This window comes from Desmodus rotundus, chromosome X (genome assembly GCF_022682495.2).
Source record: "Desmodus rotundus isolate HL8 chromosome X, HLdesRot8A.1, whole genome shotgun sequence".
In the NCBI taxonomy this organism is placed as follows: Eukaryota; Metazoa; Chordata; class Mammalia; order Chiroptera; family Phyllostomidae; genus Desmodus; species Desmodus rotundus.
Window position 1 is genome coordinate 91,662,552 of NC_071400.1, and position 27,868 is coordinate 91,690,419.

General features: G+C 39.0%; 1 protein-coding gene across 3 annotated transcripts in view; it reads left to right on the forward strand.

The window, feature by feature from the left end:
- The window catches only part of SCML2 (Scm polycomb group protein like 2), a 103,646-nt gene extending 82,103 nt beyond the window's left edge, over positions 1-21,543 (forward strand). For all 3 annotated transcript variants that reach the window (XM_053917663.1, XM_053917662.1, XM_071220304.1), the window contains 6 exons: positions 2,823-3,026; positions 3,943-4,125; positions 14,427-14,540; positions 15,211-15,453; positions 18,608-18,759; positions 19,865-21,543. In XM_053917663.1, coding sequence (XP_053773638.1) covers positions 2,823-3,026; positions 3,943-4,125; positions 14,427-14,540; positions 15,211-15,453; positions 18,608-18,759; positions 19,865-20,005 — 1,037 coding nt within the window. In that variant the 3' untranslated portion in view covers positions 20,006-21,543. The remainder of the gene's footprint in view (positions 1-2,822; positions 3,027-3,942; positions 4,126-14,426; positions 14,541-15,210; positions 15,454-18,607; positions 18,760-19,864) is intronic.
- Positions 21,544-27,868: the final 6,325 nt, after the last annotated feature.

Below are 27,868 nucleotides of genomic sequence, written 5' to 3' on the forward strand. Positions count from 1 at the left end.
TCTTTTGTACCTTGTAGTATTTCTGCTGAGAAGTCTGATGGTAATCAAATGGACTTTTGTTTATAGGTTATTTTTCCCTGGCTGCCTTGAGAATTCTTTCTTCGTAATTAATTTTTGACAGTTTTAACACAGTGTGCTTTGGAGAAGGCGTTTTTGGATTGAGGTCATTACGTGTTCTGTTTGCTTTTTGAATTCAAGGATCTATCTCTTTCCATAGGTTTAGGAACTTCTTGTCAACTCTTTGTTTGAATAGGCTCTTCATTCCCTTCTCTCTCTTCTTCTTCTGCTGTGACTATTATTATATTGCTCTTTCTGCTGGAGTCAGGTCTAATGGTGGAGTTCTTTCTTTCTCTTTTTTTTACGCTCAAGTCTCTGTTCTTTCCTCTGCATCATTTCTGTATTTCTTTCTTCAGGATCACTAATTCTTTCCTCCAGCTGGTCAGCTCTATTTCCTGTGTTTGCTAGTTCATTCTTTCTCTCTTTTATTGAGTTCTTCATCTCTAGAATTTCTATTTGGCTCTCTTTTAAAGTTTCAATCTCTTTGGCAATGTACTTGTTCATTGATTTTGTTTCTGAATTCATTAAACTGCCTAGCTGTGTTTTCTTGCATCATGATGAACATGATGAGTTTTTTCAAAACTGCAATCTTAAATTCTCAGTCATTTAAATCACATATTTCTGGAGATTTTTTATATTCTCTTTGAGCTGCCTCTTTAATTTGGTTATTCATGGTATTTGATGGATTCCTTCTCTGTCTAGGCATCTGTGTATGAGTGGTACTTCTCTAGTAGAGTCATTTTCAACTGGTGTGCCACAAGAATTTTTAAAACATGCAGTACCTGTTTATTTAGTCAGGGGCATTGACTTCCCTTAGATTGTCAAATAAAAAAATGACAACAGCCAATACAACAGTAGCCATATGTTGTGAATGAATCAAAAAATATATCTACTTTTTTTGTCACAGTAGCAAAAAATATATATTTTGGTGTGCCAAAGAATTTTTGTAGTTAGTTTATGTGTGCCATGAATGAGATGAAAAAGTTTGAAAATTTCTGACCTAGTATTTTGACAAAAAGTCTATTTTTTTGCAGTAGGTGGCACTGAATCACAAGGTTGTTTGTTTGTTTAACTCTCTTGCACTCCTTTGGCTTTTCACATTTCTGCCAGGTGGGGGAAAATGGCCTGTGTTCCCTGGGAAGGTGGGCTCCTTCCTTGTGATCTGGTTGCCCTGGTGCCAGGAAACCAACCCTTCAGGGGAATGTGGTGGGTGATGGATTCTGTGAAATTCCAGTGCTGCCCTCTGCAACCAGATGTTGCTGATAGTGCAGTCACCAGTGTATGGAGGTGGAGTGAACAGGTGGAACTAGGCTACCTCCTTTGTTGATTTGCCCTCCCAGCAATGGTGACCCCTGCAATATTCCCCCTCTGCCTTCACCTGACCCTGGGATTAGTCACAGAGTGCACTCTTTGCATAGGGAAAAAGTGTCTGTAGTACCAGTTCTCAGGTTTGCAGTTAATGTACTCTGCAACCCCACATGAAGGGTGAGGGGAGGCAAGGGAATGTGACCAGGCTCCATGGATTTGTTTCTCTGTGCAATGCTGGTTGCCAGACAACTGTGGCTGCACCTTTGTGCTTTGTTGCTGTCCAGGTCAATGGACTCATCTGCAGCTCATACTGCCCACTCCTGCAGGAATGCTCATTAAATCTCTTTGCTCCTCCTGGCTCAAGTGAGTGCCAGCCACAGCCTGATTCCTCCTTTCTCTGGGTTGAGACCTGCAGTGAGCTCCTGGCTGCAGGGCTGTGTCCATGGCTCCTCTTGGCTCTTCTCGCCAACCTGGTTCACTCTTACTTGCCTACTTTTAGATGTTTCAATGAGTGTATCTCTCAGACATGTTTGTTCATTGAGCAGGGAGTCCTTTGTTGAAGTATAGCTGTTTAAATTGTTGATACTTCAAGGGCAGACCAAGGGGATCGCTCATGTTGCCATTCCTCTGACATCATTGTGTAAGTTGTTTTAAATTTTGGATATTAACCTGTTTTTGGATGTGTTATTGGCAAATATCTTTTTCCATCCAGTAGGTTTTCTTTTGCTGTCCAAAAACTTTAGTTTGATGTAGTCCCATTTGTTTGTTTATTTTTTTTTGTTTCCCTTGTCTGAAGAGATATATCAGAAAAAATATTACTAAGAACTATGTCAGAATGTTTATTGCTTATGTTTTCTTCTAGGAGTTTTATGGTTTTATGTCTTACATTGCAGTCTTTAACCCATTTTTAGTTTATTCTTGTGTACGGTGTAAGAAAATGGTCTATTTTCATCTTCTTGTACTGTCCAGTTTTCTTAACACTATTTATTAAATAGACTGTCTTTACCACATTGTATGTTCTTACCTCTTTTGTCATAGATTAATTGACCATATTAGGCATGGGTTTATTTCTGGGCTCTCTATTCTAACATGACCAGTTTTAAAAAATATTTCTATACTGTGTATAGTTAAAAGATGAAAATATTTGTCTATCTTTATATCATTTAATATAATAGGTGAATATGTGATGAATTGTTTTAACTTTTTATTATAGTCAGTTTGGGCACAATTCTGAAAATTGAATAAGCATTTGGATTATTTTTTTAATATCTAGGTTTAATATCTTTGCACAGATGTAAAAATATATTTTGATACATATTTTTAGGTAGAATACATGATCATTGATATTAACTGTGTTTAGATTCTCTTGAGTGAAGTGTGAGTGAATTATGTAATATTTATGTTTTTTAAACTAATTTCATTGTTTGTTATATCTATAAACACATTTTCCCCTCAAGTCTGTGTCTATATAAATAAACATGGAGACTGCGGCCCTCACCTGGATCACAGTAAAATCCAGGAGTTGCCTGACCACTTTGGCCCAGGCCCTGTGAATGTGGTGCTCCGGCGGACTGTGCAGGCCTGTGTGGATTGTGCCATCAAAAGTAAGACTGTTTTTGGATTCCTTAAGACAGATAATCATGACGGAGAAGTGATAACTGGTATGCTCATCTACTTTTTTATTCAGCTTTTTTTCCTAATTGATTTTCAATGTTCAGAATACAAATACTTTATAGCATGTAGATTATTTTATAATTCTATTCTATTAACTTCATAATATCAGAATATTTATTATATTGATCTAATAGAATATAAGTTATATGTTTATAGACTTTTAATCCAGTTTGGAATGTTTAACCTCACTTTTAAAAAGAACTTTTTAAATTTATTGATTTGAGAGAGAGAGAGAAAAGAAACATCGATTTATTGTTCTACTTATTTATGCATTCATTGGTTGTTTTGGGTATGTGCCCTGATGGGGAATCAAACCCACAACCTTGGTGTATCAGGACAATGCTCTAACCAACTGAACTACCCAGGCAGGGCTGGAATGTTTAACTTTACTTTTAAAATATACAATGTCAGAATGATACTGTAAATTGAAATAAAAGGTACATATTATTTTTCTTTTACATGCTTTATTGAGCTCACTGTATACAGAGTACCTTGGTTAATAGTAAATTTTAATTTTTTTAGAAAACAGACTGATCTATAAGAAGCTCTAAATAAAAATGTGACTCAAGAAGTGTTTAAGAGATAATTAAACACCTTTCATGATTGTGTGATCAGATACTACAACATTTGTACCCATGGAATGTTTGAAATAGTAGAAAGTATTGTTATAGATCAGTGGGTTTCTGTTATTTGCTTTATGAATATTTTAAAAGAATGATTTTATAAATACAGGCAGTTGTATTTTGAGAGGAACTTTTAAAATTTAAGATTATTCCTTTGTAAATTATAAAACCCCACAAATTAGAGTTATATTACATTTCATAAGTTGGTGGCTTTTTTGATAATTATTGTTGTTCTTATCTTTCTGTGATGTAACTTTGACATATTTTTTTCTTTCAATAGCCTTCTTTGATGGGGAAACTCATTTCATTCGGCTCCCTTCAGTGAACAGTGCATCATTTGCTCTTCGCTTTCTTGAAAACTTGTGCCTCAGCCTGCAGTGTGATAACCTTTTGAGTAGTCAGCCTTTTAGTGCTTACAGAGGTAATATTCATAGTACTGAAGAAGATGACAAAAATAAAATAGGTAAGAGAAAATGTAAAATTTTATACTGTCCTGTTTTCTGTTATAATTTATAATTAACTCAAGAATCTTGTTTAATTCAGAATTTGTCCTTGTGTCCTCCTCAGAATTAACATTTTATCTACAATGTAATTAGACATGCATAAATATAATTGTTTTTGTTCATTCAAAGTAAGAAAGTAATTTCTTGTATTTATAATGAACTTGAGAATCAAAACCTGAAAAATACTTCATTGTGGTTTGATTTCCATGTTGAACATCTTTTCATGTGCTTATTGGCTATTTGTATATCTTCTTTGGAGAAATAATGTAATCAAATACTTTGCCCATCTTAAATTTGGTTCTTTAATTTTTATTATATAGAAAATACATATTTATATATATTATATATTATATATACTTGTCACATATAACTATAATATACAAAGAATTCTTTATACATTCTAGATATAAATTCCATATCAGATATATGGTTTGCATATACAGGAAGGTACAAAAGTAGATTTATAGTTGTTCTTTCTTTCTTTCTTTCTTTCTTTCTTTTAAATTAATTAATTTATTTTTATAAAGTTACAATTGTCTGCATTTTCTCCCCTTCCCTCCACCCCACTCCAGCCAGTCCCACCTCCCTCCCCCATCTCTACCCTCCCCCTTGATTTTGTCCTTGTTCTTATGAAAAATAATACAATTATATAATAATAATAAAACAACAAATAATAAAACAACTGTGTTTTATGTACTCAGAACTGTAAACCTACTTTTGCCCCACCCTGTATTTTCTCCCGTTCTGTAGGTTGTCTTTTCACTTTCTTGATGTTGTCCTTTGAAGCCCAAAAGTGCTTAATTTTGATGAAGTCTAATTTATCTATTTTTTCTTTTGTTTCCTGTACTTTTGGTGTCACATATAAGAAAATATTGCTGTAGTACAAGTTCACAAAGATTTATCTGTATTTTGTGTCCTAAGAATTTTATAGCTATTCTCTTTAGGTCATTGATTTATTTTGAACTAATTTTTGGTTTTGTTTTGGCAGAACAGATGTTTTACTTTATACAGTAGTTGAAGGTATCTTTACTTATACATGACTTTATAAATTATTAGTACAATGCCCTTATTCACATTTCAGTTACCATGGTCAACTGCAGTCCCAAAATATTAAATGGGAAATTCCAGAAATGACAATTCTTAAGTTTTAAATTGCATGCACACCATTCTGAGTAGCATGATAGAGTCTCACTCTGCCTCACCCAGACATGAATCATCTCTTTGTCCACTGTGACCACACTGCATATACTATCTGCTCATTAGGCATTTAGTAACTGCCTCAGTTATTAGATCTACCATCATGGTATTATAGTGCTTATGTTCAATTAACCCTTATAGTAACCTAACACTATGTCACAATGCCTACGTCATTCAGCTCACTTCATCTCTATCATGTAGACATTGTATCATCTCACATCATCACAAGAAGAAGGGTGAGTACAGTACAATAAGGTACTTTGAGAGAGAGAGAGAAGGAGAGGGGGGGAGAGAGAGAGAGAGAGAGAGACCTCATCAATATAAGTTTTATTATAGTATGTTTTGTAGTTCTATTTTTTTAATATTCCATTTATTTATTTTTAGAGAGACGGGAAGGGAGGGAGAAGGACAGGGAAAGAAACATCAATGTGCAAGAGATACATGATCAGTTGGTTGCCTCTCGCACACCCCCCACTGGGAACCTGGCCTACAACCCAGGCTTGTGCCCTGACTGGGGATGGAACTGGTGACCTTTTGGTTCGCAGGTCAGCACTCAATCCACTGAGCCACACCAGCCAGGGCTAATTGTTCTTTTTTATTATGTTATTGTTGTTAATCTCTTGTTGTGCCTATTCATAGATTAAACTTTATCATGGGTATGCATGTATAGGAAAAAATCATAGTATATATAGAGTTTGATACTATCCATGGTTTCAGGCATTCACTGGGGGTCTTGGAACATATTCCCCCCAGGTAAGGGGAGACTGCTGTACTGTCTAGTGTCCTTTCATTTTAACTTGAAGGAGTCCCTTTAGTATTTCTTGTTGGGTAACTCTACAATTGAGGAATTCTGTCAGTTTTTAAAAGCTTTTATTAGCATTTATTTGATGCTGAGTTTACTCCTGGGATATGTTTTTGTTTCTTTAGTTTCTTCTGGAATATATTCTTCTTCTTTGCAACCTCTTCTGGTTTAGGAACAATTTGCTGTCTTTCAGTAAGGATCATCTCCAAGTGGCAGGGAGAGTTTATGTATGGGTTAATCTGCCCATGAGCTCTGTAAGTTCTGTGTGGCATCTTGGGAGCTTTATACACGTGGATATGCTCAGTGACTAGAGAATCTACATCTAAACCCTTACGTCACCATTATTCTTGGCATTTTTAAGCATGTGCAGCAAAAATTCAGCATTCTTTTTGGGTCACCAATCTTGCGTCCAGCCCCACTGTTAGGCCTGGACTCCCCTACCAGCTCTACCATTGTAATGATGGATGGTACACATTGCTTCTTGTAAAGGGAAGTCCTTGGTGGGTTTTTGGATATGTATACCTTTGACGGCCTGAGCAGTTTCACAAGGGTTCTTAAAGTGAACACAAAGATTTGAACCTCTTGATTTGCATTATTTTATAGTGTTTTCTGGGTCAAGTGAATAGCAAACCATTTTCAGAGGTCACCTCAGACCACTTATGGAAAGAGTCTCAGTTTTTGTTTATGGAGAATTTCTTACTTTGTCCTTCATTTTTTAAAGGTTAATTTTGCTGAATATAGAATTCTTGGTTGACCATCTTATTGTTTCAGTGATTTGGATGTGTCCTTCCACTTCCTTTTGTAGTTTGTAGTTAGTTGCTAATCTTATTGAGGCTCCCTTGTATAGGATGATGTTCTTTCTCTTGTTGATTTCAAAATTCTGTTCTGCTTTTGATGGTTTGTGTTTTTTTCTGTGTGGATATATTCGAATTTATCCTATTTGGACATTTTTTAGCTTTTTAGATGTAGAGATTAATGTTTTCCATCAAGTTTGGGAAGCTCTTACCCATTACTTTCAAATATTCTTTCTGCTCCTTTCTCCCCTCTCCTTCTGGGACTCTCCCATTATATGTATTTTGTTATGATTGATGGTATACCACAGGTCTCTGACATCTGTTCACTTTTCCTCATTATTTTTTTCTTTCTGTTCCTCAAACTGTATTTCAATTGACCTTTCTTTAAAATTGCTGATTCTTCTACTAGTTCAAATCTGCTATTAAGCCCCCCTAATAAATTTTTTTCATTTCATTTATTTACTTTTTAAGTCCCAAATTTCTTTCCACTTCTTTTTTAAATTTCTTTGTTGATAGTCTCTTATTTGGTGAGACAGTGTTCTCATACTTTTCTTTAATTCTTTTTTTTAAATTTTATTTTTTTTGATATATTTACTGATTATGCTATTACAGTTGTCCCATTTTCCCCCCCTCACTCCACTCCATCCAGCCCAACCCCTCCCTCCCACATTGCCCTCCTATAGTTCATGTCCATGGGTCATACTTACAAGTTCTTTGGCTTCTACATTACCTATACTATTGTTACCCTCCCCCTGTCTATTTTCCACCTATCATTTATGCTACTTATTCTCTGTACCCTTCCCCCCTCTCTCCCCCTCCCAATCCCCTATTGATAACCCTCCATGTGATCTCCATTTCTGTGGTTCTGTTCCTGTTCTAGTTGTTGGCTTAGTTTGCTTTTGTTTTTGTTTTAGGTGTGGTCGTTAATAACTGTGAGTTTGCTGTCATTTTTACTGTTCCTATTTTTGATCTTGTTTTTCTTAGGTAACTCCCTTTAACATTTCATATAATAAGGGCTTGGTGATGATGAACTCCTTGAACTTGACCTTATCTGAGAAGCACTTTATCTTCCCTTCCATTATAAATGATAGCTTTGCTGGATAGAGCAATCTTGGATGTAGGTCCTTGCCTTTCATGACTTGGAATACTTCTTGCCAGTCCCTTCTTGCCTGTAAGGTCTCTTTGGAGAAATCAGCTGACAGTCTTATGGGAACGCCTCTGTAGGTAACTGTGTCCTTTTCGCTTGCTGCTTCTAAGATTCCTTCTCCTTAATCTTGGGTAATGTACTTAGGATGTGCCTTGGTGTGTTCCTCCTTGGGTCCAGCTTCTTTGGGACTCTCTGAGCTTCCTGGACTTCCTGGAAGTCTATTTCCTTTGCCAGACTGGGGAAGTTCTCCTACATTATTTGTTCAAATAAGTTTTCAATTTTTTGTTCTTCCTCTTCTCCTTCTGGTACCCCTATAATTCGGATGTTGGAACGTTTCAAGATGTCCTGGAGGTTCCTAAGCCTCTCCTCATTTTTCCAAATTCTTGTTTCTTCATTGTTTTCTGGTTGGATGTTTCTTTCTTCCTTCTGGTCCACACCGTTGATTTGAGTCCCAGTTTCCTTCGCATCACTATTGGTTCCCTGTACATTTTCCTTTGTCTCTCTTAGCATAGCTTCATTTTTTCATCTAGTTTTCGACCAAATTCAACCAATTCTGTGAGCTTCTTGATTACCAGTGTTTTGAACTGTACATCTGATAGGTTGGCTGTCTGTTCGCTGCTTAGTTGAATTATTTCTGGAGCTTTGATCTGTTCTGTCATTTGGGCCTTTTTTTTTTTGGTGTTGGCGCATCTGTTACTTAAAGGGGCAGAGACTTAGGTGTTCAGCAGGGCGGAGTAACGCCACTGTGCTGTGAGGCTGTACGTGGGGGAGGGGCTGAGAGGGAGCAATGGCGACTGCTCCACTCTCCACAGGATTTCAGTCTTTCACTCCGCTACCCACAATCAAACTGGGCTCCTCTGGTGCTGGTTCCTGAGTGGGTGGGCTTGTGCACGCCCTAGGCCCCTGTGGGTCTCTCCAACGACCTGTCCTGTGAGGCTGGGAGTCTCTCCTGCTGCCGCCTCAACCCCCACGGGCGCTTTCAATCAGAGGTCTGAGGCTTTATTTCCCCACACTGGAGCCCTGGGTTACGCGGTCTTCTTCGCTCCCCACCGTTCGTCCTGGTTTATCTGTGCGCGAGTGTGGGGCTGCGGGGTGCTACCCGCCGCTCTGCCTGCCCCATTCTCCGCCACTCTGAGTCCAGCCCTCTCGGTTTATCTGTGCGCGATTGTGGGGCCACAGGGTCTGCTAGTGGTCAGACTGCCTGCCCCGTTTGTCCCACACTCCACCAGTCTCAGTCCCGCCAGGGCCACATGTGTCCTCTCCGCCCTGGCTGCCCATCTCCGCCCCTCCTACCGGTCTGGATATATGTTTCTTTTTTATCTACTTGGTGTCGGACTACCTTGCCGTTGTATTTTCTGTCAGTTCTGGTTGTGCGAGGAAGCGCAGTGTGTCTACCTACGCTGCCATCTTGGTTCTCCCTTCTTTAATTCTTTTTTAAAAGACTTTTTTAGAAAAGATTTTATTTATTTATTTTTTGACAGAGGGGGAGGGAAAAGGAAAGGGAGAGAAACATCAATGTGTGGTTGCCTCCCACACGCCCCCCGCTAGGGACCTGTCCTGCAACCCAGGCATGTGCTCTGACTGGGAATCAAACCAGGGACCCTTTGGTTTGCAGGCTGGTACTCAATTCACCAAGCCACACCAGCCAGGGCCTTTTCTTTAATTATTTTGACATGGGTTTTGTAGTTTTTTTGTACATGTACAAAATAGCTTATTTAAAGTCTTCAGTAAGTCCAGTGTCTGGGCTTTCTCAGAGGCAGTTTCTATTGACTTTTTTTTCCCCTATGTATGGGCCATATTTTTCTATATCTTTGCATGTCTCCTGAATTTTTAGTTGAAAACTGGGCATTTAAAAATGATATGGGAGAACCAAGATGGCGGCATAGGTAGACACACTGCGCCTCCTCGCACAACCAGAACTGACAGAAAATTGAACGGCAAGGAAGTCCGACACCAATGAAATAAAAAATAAACATTCATCCAGACCGGTAGGAGGGGCGGAGACAGGCAGCAGGGGTCTATAGAGAGGACTCGCGTTGCTGTGGCGGGACCGAGACTGGCGGAGTGTGGGATGAACGAGGCAGGCAGTCTGACCACTAGCAGACCCTGCGGCCCCACATTCGCACAGATAAACCCAGAGGGCCGGACTCAGAGTGGCGGAGAACAGGGCAGGCAGAGCGGCGGGTACCACCCCACGGCCACACATTCGCGCACAGATAAACCAGACAAACCAGGGCTCTAGCACGGGGAAATGAAGCCTCAAACCTCTGATTGAAAACGCCCATGGGGGTTGGGGCAGCAGGAGGAGAGACTCCCAGCCTCACAGGAGAGGTGGTTGGAGAGACCCACAGGGGCCTAGAGTGTGCACAAGCCCACCCACTCGGAACCAGCACCAGAGGGGCCCAGTTTGATTGTGGGTAGCAGAGGGAGTGACTGAAATCCTGTGGAGAGTGGAGTAGGCGCCATTGCTCCCTCTCAGCCCCTCCCCCACATACAGCGTCACAGCACAGCAACCTGCATTACCCTGCCCCGGGAACACCTAAGGCTCCGCCCCTTTAACTAACAGATGTGCCAAGACAAAAAAAAAAAAAAAGGCCCAAATGACAGAACACTTCAAAGCTCCAGAAAAAATACAACTAAGCAAGGAAGAGATAGCCAACCTATCAGATGCACAGTTCAAAACACTGGTTATCAAGACGCTCACAGAATTGGTTGAATTTGTTCGAAAACCAGATGAAAAAATGAAGGCTATGCTAAGAGAAACAAAGGAAAATGTACAGGGAACCATTAGTGATGCGAAGGAAACTGGGACTCAAATCAACGGTGTGGACCAGAAGGAAGAAAGAAACATCCATCCAGAAAAGAATGAAGAAACAAGAATTTGGAAAAATGAGGAGAGGCTTAGGAACCTGCAGGACATCTTGAAACGTTCCAACATCCGAATTATAGGGGTGCCAGAAGGAGAAGAGGAAGAACAAAAACTTGAAAACTTATTTGAACAAATAATGAAGGAGAACTTCCCTCATCTGGCAAAGGAAATAGATTTCCAGGAAGTCCAGGAAGCTCAGAGAGTCCCAAAGAAGCTGGACCCAAGGAGGAACACACCAAGGCACATCATCATTACATTCCCCAAGATTACACAGAAGGATAGAATCTTAGAAGCAGCAAGAGAAAAGGACACAGTTACCTACAAAGGACTTCCCATAAGACTGTCAGCTGATCTCTCCAAAGAGACCTTACAGGCAAGAAGGGACTGGCAAGAAGTATTCCAAGTCATGAAAGGCAAGGACCTACATCCAAGATGACTCTATCCAGCAAAGCTTTCATTTAGAATGGAAGGGAAGATAAAGTGCTTCTCAGATAAGGTCAAGTTCAAGGAGTTCATCATCACCAAGCCCTTATTATATGAAATGTTAAAGGGAGTTACCTAAGAAAAACAAGATCAAAAATATGAACAGTAAAAATGACAGCAAACTCACAGTTATTAACGACCACACCTAGAACAAAAACAAGAGCAAACTAGGCAAACACCTAGAACAGGAACAGAACCATAGAGATGGAGATCACACGGACGGTTGTCAATAGGGGAGTGGGAGGGGCAGAGGGGGGAAAGGTACAGAGAATAAGTAGCATAGATGATACGTGGAAAATAGGGGGAGGGTAAAAATAGTGTAGGAAATGTAGAAGCCAAAGAACTTATAAGTATGACCCATGGACATGAACTATAGGGGGGGAATGTGGGAGGGAGGGGGTGGGCAGGATGGAGTGGAGTGAGGGGGGGAAATGGGACAACTGTAATAGCATAATCAATAAATATATTAAAAATAAAAATGATATAATAATAGTAGCTCTGATAATTAGATTTCCTCACCAGCCCTAGGGTTTGTTGTTGTTGCTGATACTATTTGTTTAGTGACTTTCCTGGATTAATTTAATGACTTTTCCTGGGCTAATTTTGTCATGTATGACTACTGAAGTCTTCTCAGTTAGCTTAGTGGTCAGCTAATGATTGGACAGGTATTTCCTTAAGTTTATTTCCTTAACTGGTATGTCTCCCATCTTTTGCCAAGAAGTTTTGTGTGTGTATTGGGACTTACCTTCAACATCCCAGAAGGTAGATTACAAATCTTCTTTGTGCAGAGTCTGAAGGTCAGCAAGAAATAAATGATTAGGGCCTTCTCTATACTTTGCTGAGCATGCATAATGCCATCTGGATTCCCAGGAATATCTCAGTGCTTTTCATCCTAATGGACATCTCATTCTCCAGTTTTTCCTTTCAAGCTTTTGGTTAGCTTCTTATCAGCCCCAACTGGTGCTGCTTGCCTTAGGCAGCTGTAGTGTTAAAACAATTGCCAATTTTTTTTTACCAATGCCTTGGAGATAGGCTGTTCAAAGAGAGCAGGCTCTGATTCAGGTCAAATAAAACAAGCCCTGAGATCAGAGATTTTTAGTTATCTGCAAGATTAGTTAAGTAGTGACAGTTCTTTGGGACTGGGGATTTTGGAGAGCTCCAAACCCATTGTGCCCTTTCCAGTAATTGCTAGGCTACTGGTTTTCATAGCTATTATAGTTGCAAAGGTGTTTTTTGCAAGGCAGCTGCAAAACTGGGGTGAAGGGGGGATGGTATTAGGAAGCTAAAATGCCATATAATTTGCTGTTCTTTCTGAGGTTCAGCCATTTTTTTCCTTGAGTAAATGCTTTTTGGATTGTTGTAATCCTTTATTTTTATTTTTTTTAATTTGAAAATAATTTTATTTTGGGGAGCTCTATGTATTGCAATGTCACTTTTCCTGACCCCTGAAAAGTAGCTAATTTAGTACAATGTAATGATTTCCAAATATATTTTTTATTTATTTTTTATTTTTATTTTTTTTACTTTTCTTTTTAAAAAATTTTTATTGTTATTCAATTACAGTTGTACACTTTTTCTCCCCATCCCTCTACCCCACCCCAGCTGAACCCACCTCCCTCCCCCACCCTCCCCCTTGATTTTGTGCATGTGTCCTTTATAGTAGTTCCTGTAATCCCTTTAATGTCCAGAGTTTTTAAAAATTTGATTTTGCCAGTGTTTTCATTATTTTTATGAAGGAGTGGATTTTCAGAAGTCATTAATCAGTCATTCTGGAAGTGCCTCTCTATGACGACTTTTTCAAGTACTTTTAAAATTATCTGGTTTTTTCCTAGTTATCTCTGCTGGAAGAATTTTCTGCCTCAGCTTACTATAATACCCAGAAACAGAAATCAGGAGTCAATGTTTACATTTGTATTAGCACCAGAGATTAGACCAAACACCAGCTTCATAAACTTTTCATACAGAAAGCATTAGAATATTACAAGTAAAATATAAGACTTTTTCTGATCTTGCTAAGATCCTGAGGTAAACACCTATCTATAGAAAACTATACTTTTGTGTTCATGTTTTCTATGTCATTAAATGGGTTTAAAAATGTCAATTACTTCTTTCCTTCGAATTTAAATATCCTAACTGTAGAAATACTTGGCATTCACCAAAATATGTTTCGCCTGTTGGTTTTATAGTCCATGATTAAAAATAAAATCAAGTGGTAAGAGCTCTCTTAGAGTTAGTAGTTGATCAGTAACTTGATGGTTAAAGGTTGCTTATCAGATGATTTTGAGAGGCATGCTTTGGCCCCCAGCCATTTTGAACTAGATGGAGTTTGACTTTGGTACTTTCTCATTTCATTTTTTCTTCTCTTTTGAGGTCTAGTATCAAGACTTTTTAGATTTCTATTATACTTTATTTTTCCTTTTAGTTGGAGGTTAAATCAAGGTATTGATTGATATTTAGAGTGTAATTGATAATTTGAATTGTTTTACTTTCAGGATCATGCCTTAAGGAATAGTCCTTTAGCTAGAAATGCATTTGGTTGAATGATAAATAAGCAGGACAGTTGTTGCAATGATAGCCCTAGGCCAGGATTGTTGCCTATAAAATGGCTGTGTTCATTGTACCCTTATCCTTAACTACTCTGAATTCTTAACTTTTCTTGCTCATGGGAACAAATTACCCAGGCCATTTTAGACATAGTATACTAGTTTCCTCACTGCCTCCTGAGATCTTTGGATATATATGATGGCCCTAGAATAAGTAAAGCTTGGACATAATGTTTTAAACTCTTGAATATGATGTCACTGAAATATTTAATAGGATGAAATGAACATGTTATTCATAAACAATAGAATAATTGATAAATTGTTTATGAAGTCATAGGAAAATGATTTAAAACAAAAGTGTCTTATGCTGATGATATGAAAATACTAGAGTATCTTAATTATAACAGACACTTGTTTTGAAAACAGTGAAAGAAGAAGTAACTGAAAAACAAACCACCAAACGACCTTCTGAGGAACCAGTATCTGATGTGGCTCCTCTCGCTCTTAAGGTCCCCAAAACAGAGATGTTTTCCTCTGAAGGTAAATAGTATTTACATGTCCCAGGATTTGGAAGAAAAGTCATTCTCTACCACTTATGTATCCTCTTGGGTGATAGTGTTGGAGATAGGGGGGTATATTTGCCTAAATCATTTTGGCAATTAGGCTACTACTTTGGCAGCTTTAATGAGCGATTCACTTCCTTCAGAAGGGCACAATTGTTGTTTCTCCTTAGATTAAAAAACAAACCATTACAGTAAAATTTTTTCATTCAGCTTTATACTGCTAAAAGCTGATAGAGGAATAGAAAAACCTAGTACCTTTTTCCAGTGAAAGTTTTAAGTGCCCAAGTAGTATGCAAGTGTTAGAAACCAACTGTGTGATCATATTATAACAAATAGTTGTGAGGAATGGCATTTCTAAAAATGAATGCTTTAGTGAGATGTTCACAGACTTGGTGGAAAAACTGGCATGGGATGGTTGCCATGGGAACTATAGGAGATATCATAGAATAAATTTGAATATCAGGACAGTGTCCATTACTATAAACACCAAGAAGGGGATGGCCATATACTTCGTGTTAAAGGTTTGTGGTTCAGTGTAGCATGGTTTAAGTGAATTGTTAAAAATTAGGAAAATTTTGACCTTTTCATAGTATTTGAACTGTATGTAAATCTGTTGAAGATAATCACCTTTGTATTTTTTCTTTCAGAAGAACTATTTTCTTCTGAGGAAAATAGCATGTCCACAGAGGAGAACCTTCTTGAAGAGTCCAGGGACCCACCACTAAATCCAGAAAATTATTTGAATCCTGCAAGCAGAGCTCCAATAAGCACTGATACTGCAGTGTCCAAGAATTTTTATCAAAGTATGCCAGGCTCCTCAAGTTCAGCACTAGTGGATCCATTCTCTACCAAGAGTGGTCCCCATGAATTCCAAATGCAGAACAGAGAAGGTATATTTAAAAGTGGTGATTTTTCAGTCACTGTGTTTGTCTTTCCCCTTAAGGTTTCCATGCCTAATAACGTCCCTAGGAATGTATCACATTGGAGAAAGTGCCAAATTGAGGAGGTTGAGTTATCTGCACATCACTGTCAGAGCCAAGCCACTATAATGCTAAAGATTGCCTCTGTGTAAATTGCCTCTGCTTTAGAGTCACGTGGTTTGTAGAGAGTCTGAAGATAGATGTTTGTTCTATAAAGGAGTAGTGTACTCTGAATTTTTAGGTATTTTTTCACAGAATATGAACTTTTGAAGACAGGCCTTCTTAGTATAAAAGGTTCTAAAAGGTTACCTCTAATGCTGAATATCTGATTTCCAAATGTCTTCCTAACACTACCATGCCAAAGTAACCTGTATTGGAGCTCGAGAAGGCTAGGAGTGGAAAGACTAACAATAACATTATTTAATAGTAGTTACTTAATAGTGATAAAAATCATCATTATCTTCATCACTATCTGACATTATGTGCCAGACAAATAATATTTTACATAGCCTTGTACATTACACCTTTGTAATAATTCTTTGAGATGTAGGTGCTGATAAACATTTTTAGGTGAAAAATCTGAGAAGTCACTTTTAGTCATTAGAATGACTAAAGTGAAAGTAGCTGAGCCAGTGCTTGAACCCAGGCACTCTTGGCTCCATCCAGGGTGGTAATTTTTAACTGCTGTGCTGCTCACATCTCCAGAGAAATAGGTAAGCATTTAACTTGGAAACTGTCTAGAGGTGTCACTACTATTCCCTTCTTTAAGGTATTGGAACTGTTTCTTAAAGCTGAGTCCACCCTTGATTGCTGGTGATGCTCACACAAACTCCTGCCTTGCCCCATTATTTGAATGAAAAAAATTGTTGATTTTTATTATAGGAAAGAAATTCAATAACATTGTTAGGGATAAAAGCAAATAACTTTCACTTTTTTATTTTGGAAATACTGATTTCCTAGTACATATAAGACAAAGCCATTCAGGAGAAAAGCATGACTGGACTTTGACTATTTTTTACACAATTAGTTTGTTTGATGTAATTACTTGAATAGCACTAATGTAATGTTTGCAACCTTCTCTGATTGTTTTGAATATATGGGACCAATTAAATATTTTTCCATAATAGATTAAAATAGATGCTCTTATAGTTGTTTTATTTTAATATAATATTACAGTTGTATAACAGAAATCATACCTTATAGTTTATCTGTAGTAATCTGTAAAACTAGTTATATGTTATTCAAGTTTACAGATGCAATGGGTTATTACTCAACCATAAGAAAGAATGTGACCTTACCATTTGCAATAACATGGATGGACCTAGAGGGTATTATGCTAAGTGAAACAAGTCAGAGAAAGACAAATACCATATGATTTTACTTACATGTGGAATATAAAAAGCAAAATAAATGAACAAACAAAACAGAAATAGACAAGAAAAACAAAAAAGACATAACTATATCTTCCCTGTGAACTGCTAGATCACCTGCTTGGAAAACTGCCTCATATTACCAACAGTCTGAAAAACTGCACAAATAGTCTAATTCAATCTAGACATTTGTTCAATATGGTGTAAGTTCACCTATTGACCTATTCACCATGTAAGATCATTGAAACTCCTTTATTACTCTGAAACACTAGAAGAGCTAGTAAATTATAAATGGAAAAAAAGATATAACTATACCAGATTCTGATGACAGAAACTAGAAATACCACAAAACATAATTTAGTGGTATGAGTCACCTTGCCATTTAGTTTATATTAAGTTGAGTCTTTCTTGAGTTAAAGAAGACCTTTCTGTCGAAATTATTAGAATGCCTTAGGTATGGCATGGTCTATACCATCATCATTTTTACTTCAGTTGATTTAGCCCAGTAGCATGTCTTCGTAGATATGACCAACATTTTTATCTCTGACAAATGGAAGAGGAAGATATATTTTAGTAAAGAGTTTTTATTTCAATCACAGTTATAATATTAAAAAGAAAAATAAAATGATAATACACACAAATTGACCATTGTTTTTTATATCTTCTGTTTTTCTTTGCCCTTTCCCTTGGTAAATACTCAGAATGTCCCATAAATGGACAGAGCCCAGACAACAGGAAAGAAAAGGTACACCTTTGGCTAACTCATGCAAAAAAAAAAGATCAAATTTGTATTGACAGTTCTTGGTTAGAGACACAATGTGACTCTTCCTAGCAAATTATAAAACTCACTTCTGTTATCACACACTTACAGAAAGTTGAGTGCTCTAGTTGAGAAAATAAATACTTGTCTAGACACAGCACAATTCAGTGAACATCACAGCTAAAACTTTTTGAGGTATGAGCACTTCAGTTGTTTCATGTCTCAGTTATTTTTTCAACATATAAACCTTCAACCAAAATACCTATTATTGTGCCATTATTTAAATTTGAAAGAGGTACTTAATATAATATTAAAGTTATTTCTGACCTAGCTAATCAGAAAATAAACTTGTTTTCTTCAAAATTCAGATAAACATTTGAGCTTTGAGAGACAAGAATTTAAAGAAAAAATAATGTTAAAAATGTCCATATTGAATACATGGGAGAGATTCGGTAAATAACTAAGTTGGGTCTCAAAGATAATAGGTTTTTGAAATTCATTGATTAAAGTGAATAAATTTAAGCAATTATTAAATTTGGGGAATTTCCATTGTATTTAGCTAGTAAACTAAACCTAATCTACACAGACCAAGAGGAGAGAGATTGAGAGAAATTCACTGAAATACTTAGAGAGTAATAGGTTAGCTTAGATTTACGTAATTAACCCAAGTAACAGATCTTTTGCTGTATTTGTTTGTGGCCAAAGAGACCTTGGGTTGTTCAGTCTGTTTTATGATGTTTGAAGCTTTCTGGTAACTTCTGAAGCTGCTTTTGTTGTTCGCGGGCAGTCATATGGGACACTCGTGGGTACCCATCCTCACGCCATCTTCATGTAAGCTTTTACTGGATTTTACACTTGGGAGTCCTGGGTCTTTGCTGGGCTACTTAACAAGTGGTTGCAGGAATGAGACCAACACTCCCTACTTAAGTAACATCTCTTCTTTCGGGATAATGATCAGGTCAAGTATGATTTGTCTTTTTTCCTCCCATTGAAGCTCCAGGTTATATAGCTGTACCTGACCCCAGTGTCCTGAAACAAGGCTTCTCTAATGACCCTTCAACCTGGTGTGTGGACGAAGTGATACAGTTTATGAAACATAAAGATCCTAGGATTTCAGGCCCCCTTGCAGACATCTTCAGGCAACATGTAATGTATCTTTTGATCGGTTTTCCTGCCTTTGAATGAGCCCTGTGCAGGCTTTTCAGTTGGATGTTGATTAGTGTGGATGGTGGGGGAACCCTATTAACTGATCTTTCCTTATGTGAGGAAAGGTTACTTTGCTCAAAATCAGATCCTTAAGTGGTAGAGGTTGGATCTGTGCTTTAAATGGGTACCTGAGTACCCAAAATACTACAAGTCATCAGGTTCTCAAAAGAAGATGATTCAGACTGGTCACTCACTCTCAGGTGTCTTCTCTTTTATAACAACAGCTACAAGGATCCTCCTCCTCACCTACTCCCCGCTTCGCCCCAGGACCATGAGTAGGAGGGGGTGATCACAGGCTGTAACAGGGTGTCATCCTTGTTACAATGCCAATGAATTAAGCAACTGTATAAGATTAAGTGCAGCTTTATTTTAAGAACTCATGAATACCAAATAATATGCTTCGGTGACATAAATTGGTTAATTAAGGAAGTAAAGAATTTTAGGAGGATACCTTATGTCTTTTAAGTAATATGTTTATAATATTTTCTAATAAATTGTATTTGTGACCAAATATCTGATGTTTCCTTTTCAGTATTGCAAGAAAATTAATAATTGTTTTTCGCATCTAATTAATTAGCTTCAGACAACTGAGGAGCTTTCACCATAAACACAACACTGTCAAGCACATTTATAGTTTGCATTGATGCTGATGTACTCATATTCCCAGCCTTTCTAAGAAAGTTTATGACCATCTGAAATCCATTTCTACCACTTAATAGTTTTTCACCCTTTGTCATAGATAATGTAGTATTTTATTCAACATACAGTGTTTAAAATTAGGTAGTTTATGCTTAGGCCATTTTTAAAAGATATTGGGTTAAATTTCCTTTTTCTTAAAATTTGAAGTGAATTTAAGAATCATCAAATGACACCACTATAAATTATATTTTATACTTCACTATAAATTATATTTTAAATAATTTTCAGGAAATAAATGTATTCAGAGAATATATATAGGGAATATACAGCTGCTGTCTTATATATAAATAACTTTGGATAAAATATGAAAGCATTATTAATTATTATAACTTTTTTCTCTCTGTAGGAAATTGATGGGAAGGCTCTGCTCCTACTCCACAGTGATGTTATAATGAAGTATATGGGGCTGAAGTTGGGGCCAGCTCTGAAGTTGTGTTACTACATTGAAAAACTTAAAGAAGGGAAATACAATTTTAAAAATGTCTAAGTTTAGATTAGATAATTCTCAGTTGTTTTGATAACTTATTAATCTAAAAGTATTTTTATTCTTAGTGGGTTTAGTTTTTTAGACAGTTCCTAAAAAGATTGCTATATGTAGAATTGCAGAGCTATGTTATAGTCCAATCTACTTTATATACCATTTAATGTGTTAGTATTAGTATATTCAAATTGGCACTTCTTTATGTCTTTTTATTAATTTACAGTTTATTGTTTTACCATACAGTTTACAAGTATACTTCATGTAGGAAACAGAGAAACACTTTTGATTTTGATTAAGGTGTATATGTAGAACCAAAACAGCTAAATCCCAAAGGGAAAAGTGTCAGGGTTTGACAAGTTCTTTAATAAACTCCATGAGAAATTTTCCTTAGAATTTAAAGATACAACTGGAGATATCATCTCTTTCTCATTTATTTTATGTCTGTAATATCAGTGTTCTGTTTGTGTTCTACCAGTTTCCAGAAAGGGAATAGCCATATAACTTATTTTTCTTTTGTTATTTCTCTGTATGTTGTATTTGTTCATATTTAAAGAAAAAACAAACTTCTAAACTTTCATAAAGTGTTCTTACAGTTTTTGGTAAATTTCAACCAGTTATAGGCTAGTCAGAATAGTTGTTTTATGCAGGAGATATTAACTACAACAGTAGTTTGGATGGAGTCTGGTTAATTGTTTTCAACAAAATACCTATTATTTTAAAACTTCAAGTAGGCATTCATTATTCACATCTCTATTTGAAGACAACTGTGCCCAAATTTTCAAAAGATATATATTTTATTGTCTGTGTTTATTCTTCATATGGATACTATACCATATTTATATATTATTCTATACCTGTAGGTGTACAGAGAAGTAAATCTGTTCTTTTTGAATTTAATATGGCACTTTACACTGCCACAGAGGTAATGATAAGCTATTTATATAATGACATTTTTATTCGGTAAAAAAAAATATGTGCATCATTTGCTGTCACTAGTACCTCTCAGCTTAGTCTTCAGGGGATAATGAACAATTCATAAATTGGTTTCCATACAGGGAAATTCTCTGTCCTATGCAATGTTTCTAGTTAATTGCTTAGTTCTGAGCCATTTATACAGCTAAATTTTGGAAGATGCATCAATTCTGACTTATTTTGGGCTTAACTTTTAAAGTAGAACTTTCAGGGGGAAATGGCGTTATATGTTTTATTGTTATTACTTTGTATAACTTTGGAATACTGTTTATAAGCTATGAGAATCTGTGCTAAAAGTATTACCCACTTGTTGAAAATGCCAATAAAATATACACCAGGGACAAGAATGTACATTTTATTTTTTAGAAAACCAAATGTACTTTATACAAGAATGCAAGTATTTAAAGGGTGGCCTCACCTATGTTTTTCCTTTTGTGTTATAAGATAAAATTCTAATTTAAACTTGGTCTTCTCTCAAATTGTTTGAGTGAAGATGCCATGTCCAGTTAACAGTCCTCAGGTGTTTATACAAATACTGTTTCTACAGTTCTCAGATTTTAAAATATAATAAAGTTAAATAACTACAAAAACTAGTGTCAAAGCGTCAGATGCAATTTGCTTTTACCTCGTTACATTTATGTATGAGTTGGTTATATTGAAAAAGAAGTGCTCTGGTAAGTTTGTGGTTTTATATGTCCAAATACTTGAGTTTTAACACTTGACCTCATTCTATGGGTGAACAGAGTCCTAGGAGCAAAGGCTGGTCTGTTGTGGGGGCCTCCAACGAGACCCCAGGGGAACAGTCAGAAGTTAAGTCACTGAGCTCTATCTGTGCTCAAAACTCTATTGCTTGCAATGTTGTTGATGAAGCGAGCATGCTAGAAAACGCCAGTGCCCCCAGATATCGTCCCACCTGAGTTCATACGTCTGGCTGGCAATTCTGGCTTCTGCCTTTAGCTCTCCCAGCTTACACAGTGGGAAGGCCTTAGAGGCTCAGGGTTGTGGCCTTGTGTATCCGACCTCTCAGCCCACCCGCCCCAGGAGCCATTGCTCAGTGCCTGGGAACCCAGCAACTTCCTGCTGTTGCTTCTCAGCAGCCTGTCCCATAGTGCAGTGGAGGACTCATGGCCATAACAGGCTCCAGGGATGATGCTCAAGTGACTTGAATGGGGCGGCCATTTGCTGTCTGAGACTTGGGTGATTCAGAACCACTTGCTCTTCACTGAGGGTTTGTAAATTATTAGTGTAGAAAATATCATGTTATATTAGCCTCCTGTGAACTTGCCAGGCTTTTTTTTTTTTTATGTTACCACTTTTGTTATGAGTATTTTCCCATTAAAAAGTCTGTGTCATTTTTTAAATTGTATTTTTATTGATTATGCTATTATAGTTGTCCTGGTTTTTCTCCTTTTATCTCCCCCAGCACCCCCCACTCCCTCAGGCAATCCCCCCACATTGTTCATGTCCATGGGTCATGCCTATAAGTTCTTTGGCTACTCCATCTCCTATGTTGTGCTGTACATCCCCATGGCTGTTTTTAAAAAGACTTTATTATAGAGGGGAAGGGAGGGAGAAAGAGAGGGAGAGAAACATAAATGTGTGGTTGCCTCTCGTGCACCCCCTACTAGGGACCTGACCTGCAACACAAGCATGTGCCCTAGACTGGGAATCGAACCTGTGACCCCTTGATTTGCAGGCTGGCACTCAACCACTGAGCCATACCAGCCAGGGCCCCATGACTATTTTGTAACTACTTATTTATACTTAATCCCCTCGTCTCTTCACCAATTCCCCCATACCCACTCCCATCAGGCAACCATCAAAATGCTCTCTGTATCCATGATTCTGTCTCTGTTCTTAGTTTGTTTTTTAGATTCAATTGATAGATTCGTGTTTTTTTTACCATTTTATTATGCATAGCTTTGATCTTTTTCTTAAAAGAAGTCCCTTTAACATTTCATATACTAATGGTTTGGTGACGATGAACTCCTTTAGTTTTTTCTTATCTGGGAAGTTCTTTACCTGCCCTTTGATTCTAAATGATATCTCTGCTGGGTAGAGCAATCTTGGGTGTAGGTCCCTGCTTTTCCTGACTTTGAATATTTCTTGCCAATCCCTTCTAGCCTGCAAAGTTTCTCTTGAGAAATCCAGTGACAGTCTTATGGGTACTCCCCTGTAGGGAACTAACTTCTTTTTCTGCTTTTAAGATACTCTCATTATCTTTCACCTTTGGTATTATAATTATGATGTGTCTTGGAGTGGGCCTCTTTGCATCCATCTTGCTTGGAGGTCTCTGTGCTTCCTGGACTTGCATGTCTATTTCCTTCACCAAATTAGGGAAGTTTTCATTATTTTTTTTTTCAAGTTTCCAATTTCCTCTTGTTCTCCTTTTGGCACCCCTATGATGTGAATGTTTGACCTCTTGAAGTCCCAGAGGCTGTTTATACTGTCCTTATTTCTTTTTTATTCTTTTTGTTCTGATGGGTGGTTTTTTGCTTCCTTATGTTCCAAATCATAGATTTGATTCTCGGCTTCATCCAGCCTAGTGTTGTTTGCCTGTAAATGGTTCTTTATTTCAATTAGTGTATCCTTCGTTTCTGAGTGGATCTTTTTTATGCTGTTGAGGTCCTCACTAAGTTTCTTGAGCATCCTTATAACCAGTGTTTTAAGCTCTGCATCTGATAGATTGCTCATCTCCATTTTGTTTAGCTCTTTTTGTGGAGTTTTGATCTGTTCTTCATTTGGGCCCCGTTTCTTTGTCTCCTCATTTTGGCAGCCTCCCTGTGTTTGTTTCAATGTACTAGGTAGAGCTGCTTTGACTCTGTGTCTTGGTAGCATGGCCTAATGTAGTAGTAGGTGTCCTGTAGGGCCCAGAGGCACAGCCTCCCCTATCACCCAAGCTGGGTACTTGAGGTACTCCCTTCATGTGGGCTGAGTACACCCTTCTCTTGTAGTTGAGCCTTGGTTGCTGTTGGAAGGTCAATGGGAGGGATTTACCCAGACCAGTCAGCTGCAAGAATTGGCTATGGCCATGGGCCACCAACCTGCACCCTCCCTGGAGGATAAGCTGTGCAAGGGCAGGTGGTGGGCTCCTTTGTGGTCTGCAGCTCTCCACTGTGTGCACAGGCCCTGGGATTTCCAGGTAGTGCAAGCCAAGGTCAGCCCCCATCTGTGTTTTGCCCGAGGACACCATGCCTGAGCTGTAAAGCAATCTGAGATAACTGCTACTTGTGCTGGGATTGGAGATTACCAGGTGAAGCCAAACTGTGAATTTAGGCTGGCTGCTGCTAGTGTGGGGCCTGGAACTCACTGAGGCCAGCTGTTGTTTGTTTGAGAGGATTTAGGAAGTTGTGAAGCAGGAGCCAAGATCAGTCATTTGTATAGAAAAGCAGCTTGGGTGGGCCTGTAAATTGCATGGGGCAGAGTCTTGGGATCTCCAAGGCAGGTCAAACAGTGTTAGCCAGGTTGATGGAGTCTCAGATATGGCACCGGCCTGCTGCCTCTGTGGGGGAGGGTTTGCAAAAGGGACAACGGCCTCTGCTCATCTTGATGCCAGACACTTCAGTTCGTCCCTGTACACCACTGGTGCTTTTCAAGCTGCTACCCTGGTGGTGGAGCTCAGAGGGAGTGTGTCGGAGTAGGTGAGTCCGTGTATGTGTGTTCTTTAAGAGGAACTGCTTGGGGCTCCAGAAGTTTCTTCCACTGACTCAATCCCCACTGGTTTTTGCTGCCAGAAGTTATGGGGACTTATCCTCCTGGCACTGGAACCCTGGGCTGGGGGGCGTGGTGTGGGGCTAGGACGACTCGTTCCCGAGCTATCCCTCCCGAATTTTCATCCACCACACGTGGGTGAAGGACCAGTCTGTCCTGCATTTGCGCTCCTCCTACCAGTCTGGATACGTGTTGTTTCTTTAATTCTGTAGTTGTCAGACTTCATTTAACCCTATTTCTGATGGTCCTGAGTAATGGTGTTTCTATATTTTAGTTGTAACGTTGATGTGGTTGTGTGAAGTGGCAAGCCATGTCTGCTGTGCCACCATCTTGACCAGAAACGTGTTAGTGAGTTTTGATGGTCTTTTTTAAAACTATTTTTTATCGTCATTCTATTCCAGTTGTCCCAGTTTTCCCCCTTTGCCCTCCTCCACCCATCCCACGGCCTGCTCCCACAGTCAGTTCCCACACTGTTGTCCATGTCCATGGGTCACTCATACATGTTCTTTGTCTAGTCCCTTCCCCTTCTTTCCACCATTATCCCCTCCTCTTTTCTGGTTATTTTCAATCTGTTCAATGTTTCCATGCCTGGGTTCTATTTTGTTCATTAGATTCCTCTTACAGATGAGATCATATGAACTTGCCAGGCTTTTAAAATAATCTTTCCTCTAGTTTTGCCTTTAAGTCCATCCCTGGACATGCTGTAGCCAGCAGCATCTGGGCACATCAGGCATTTGCTTTCATCTGTGTGATTTTGGGTGGTTGGAGTGTCTTAAAGGACATGTTCTAGAGAAGGATGTCCCAGACTTCTAAAGCTGGCCCCTCTGTAAGCGTGAAAAATCCATGCCCTCCTGTGGTATTAGAAATTAAAAATTCACCATCACAACTGGGAACAATCAATGCAATTGGGAGGAAAAGCACTGCTTTTTCAAGCTGCAGAAGGGATTGTACTCACAGTTGGCTGAGGAGATGAAGTGTGTTTACATTTCGGAGACTGTTTCTACGTATGATGCTGGGACTTGCTTATCTATAAGTCCTCTGCGGCTGATCCAGGGAATGGGGGAGGGGAGCTCTAGGGAAGAAAACACGCAAACCAGGGCCCACCTCCGGAATGCACAGTGGACAGTGTTATTTCCACTCCTTTCTGACCTGCCCCCTCATGTCCAGCAGCTTCATGGAATTGAGCTTTGAGAGCACCTGTCCCCAGTGAGTGTGACTCAGCTGCAGCTTGCCCAGGTGTTCCACACACTAGAGGCAACTCTGGTGTTATAGGCCTCCCTTCCCTGGCTTTAGGGGTTCTATCATCCCTGAGAGGATATCCTTAATACATACGGGGCCCCACTCCTCCCCTCAAGCTGCTAGAACTCATAGAGGTGACTCCACATTCACAGAAAGGAGAGCCTTGGGCTACTTATGATACAGAATGTGCATCAGCTCCCGGTGACTGTGAGTGGTGAGTGTCATGATATTTCTTTCAGTCATTCTGTGGCCTGCTCTTCAGCTGAAGAACTAAGAGCTTAATTAAGCCCATTTGTTTGGGAAATTAACCCCTCAGAGGCAAGGAGGCAACCAAGGAAGGGTTATGGCCTCTGTAGGCCCCACTCCACCTTTGGTCTCCCCACTCCACCTGCCCAGGCAGGCCTGGGCTGCTCAAGTCCCTTGATGTTGGAATGGAGGGTCATACTCCATCAGGCACAGAAGTCTATCCATGGAGAGCACACTGAGCGCATTGCATGTTAGATTTATATAAGATGAGAGACGTTAAGCTCCTTGACATTTAATGTATGGATTGACTGATGTGTTCCAACGCCCTGGGTGGTAGTGACACTTGGGACTACCCCAGCCCTTCCAAGTTGTCCCCTGTGCTTAGAGACACACAGCCTGGAAGCAGCGTTTCCCACTCTCCCCTACGGTAGGGTGGGTTCAATTCTACCACAAGTGGTGAGGGGAGAAAGGTAATTTTCCACCACTGGCTGCTCAGGACAGGCCTATGGGCATCAGCAGAAAGCAGATGTGGGTTTTGCCAGGCCTCTGGGGGTTGTCTTGAGATTCACCCACTTCAGTCATGAGGGAAGCTGAAGCCAGTGCAAGAGATTCCCTGGAACCCTTGCATTTCTGTATCTCTGGAAACTTCTCTACCCTTGGCCCCCTGTCTTCCAGCAGCTGGTTAAGCTTCTGGTTCTGTATGATAGCACTTCCGTCCTGAAGATTCAGAATGGCTTATGGGTCTCTATTCAAACCCTGACTGGTCAACCTCCCTCAGAGTGTTGTCCTGCCCACTGTTTGGAGGGAAGAGTAGAAGTTCCACAGGGAGGGGCCTTTGTTTTCCCTTGTTTAAATAAACTAGTACCTTTAACCAAATACAAAACTTCTTTGGGAGATGTGACATCATTTTATGAACCACATAGGAAAGAATGACACCTGTTAAACTATCACCATTGATTTTAATATGCAACCAATTTTGCAGATGTTAAGATGTGACAAAATGGATGGCTTAAGATGCATAAAATGTTAGCACTCAATAGCTGAACTCCGGTAATTTGTAAAGGTTGATGTAAAGAAACTAAGAGCTAAAGACCAACAATGTAAGCCCGAGTGACCACAAGAGAATGGCCACGCTGGTCTGAGCTTTGTCAGAACCATGGTACAAAGGAAAATCAAAGCAATCTTATTGGCCTGCCCCAAATCCACAATCATCAAGACTTTGAAGTGTGAAAGTCTATCCCCTGTCAAAAGCAAAAGCCGTGCCATGAATGTACATTTATCTTTAGGCATTAGCTAATGCTAGCTGGGATGAAGGCGTCACAGCAAGACATTTCACAATTTCCTCCATGCAGCAAGGGAAAAGGAGAACAGGCTGGAGTGATTGTAGATTAACACAGCCAGAAAGACACGTCACCCAAGTGCCACGCTTGGACCTTGTTTAGATCCTGATCAGAAGAAGCCATACAGTAAAAGGCATTTGTGAGAGAATCCAGGAAAGGTGACCACCCAGTGGCTATTAGATGATGTGCAAGAGCTGTTCCTTTATGGCAGTGGTACTCCTATTATAATTACGTTTGGAAAGGGGGGCACCCTTATCTCTTAGAAATGATACTGAAGTTTCATGGGTGAGGTGACATTGGGGACTGTTTTGAAGGAGTCCTGGAGGAGTGGGATGTAGAAGGAATGGGGTTACCCAGTGGT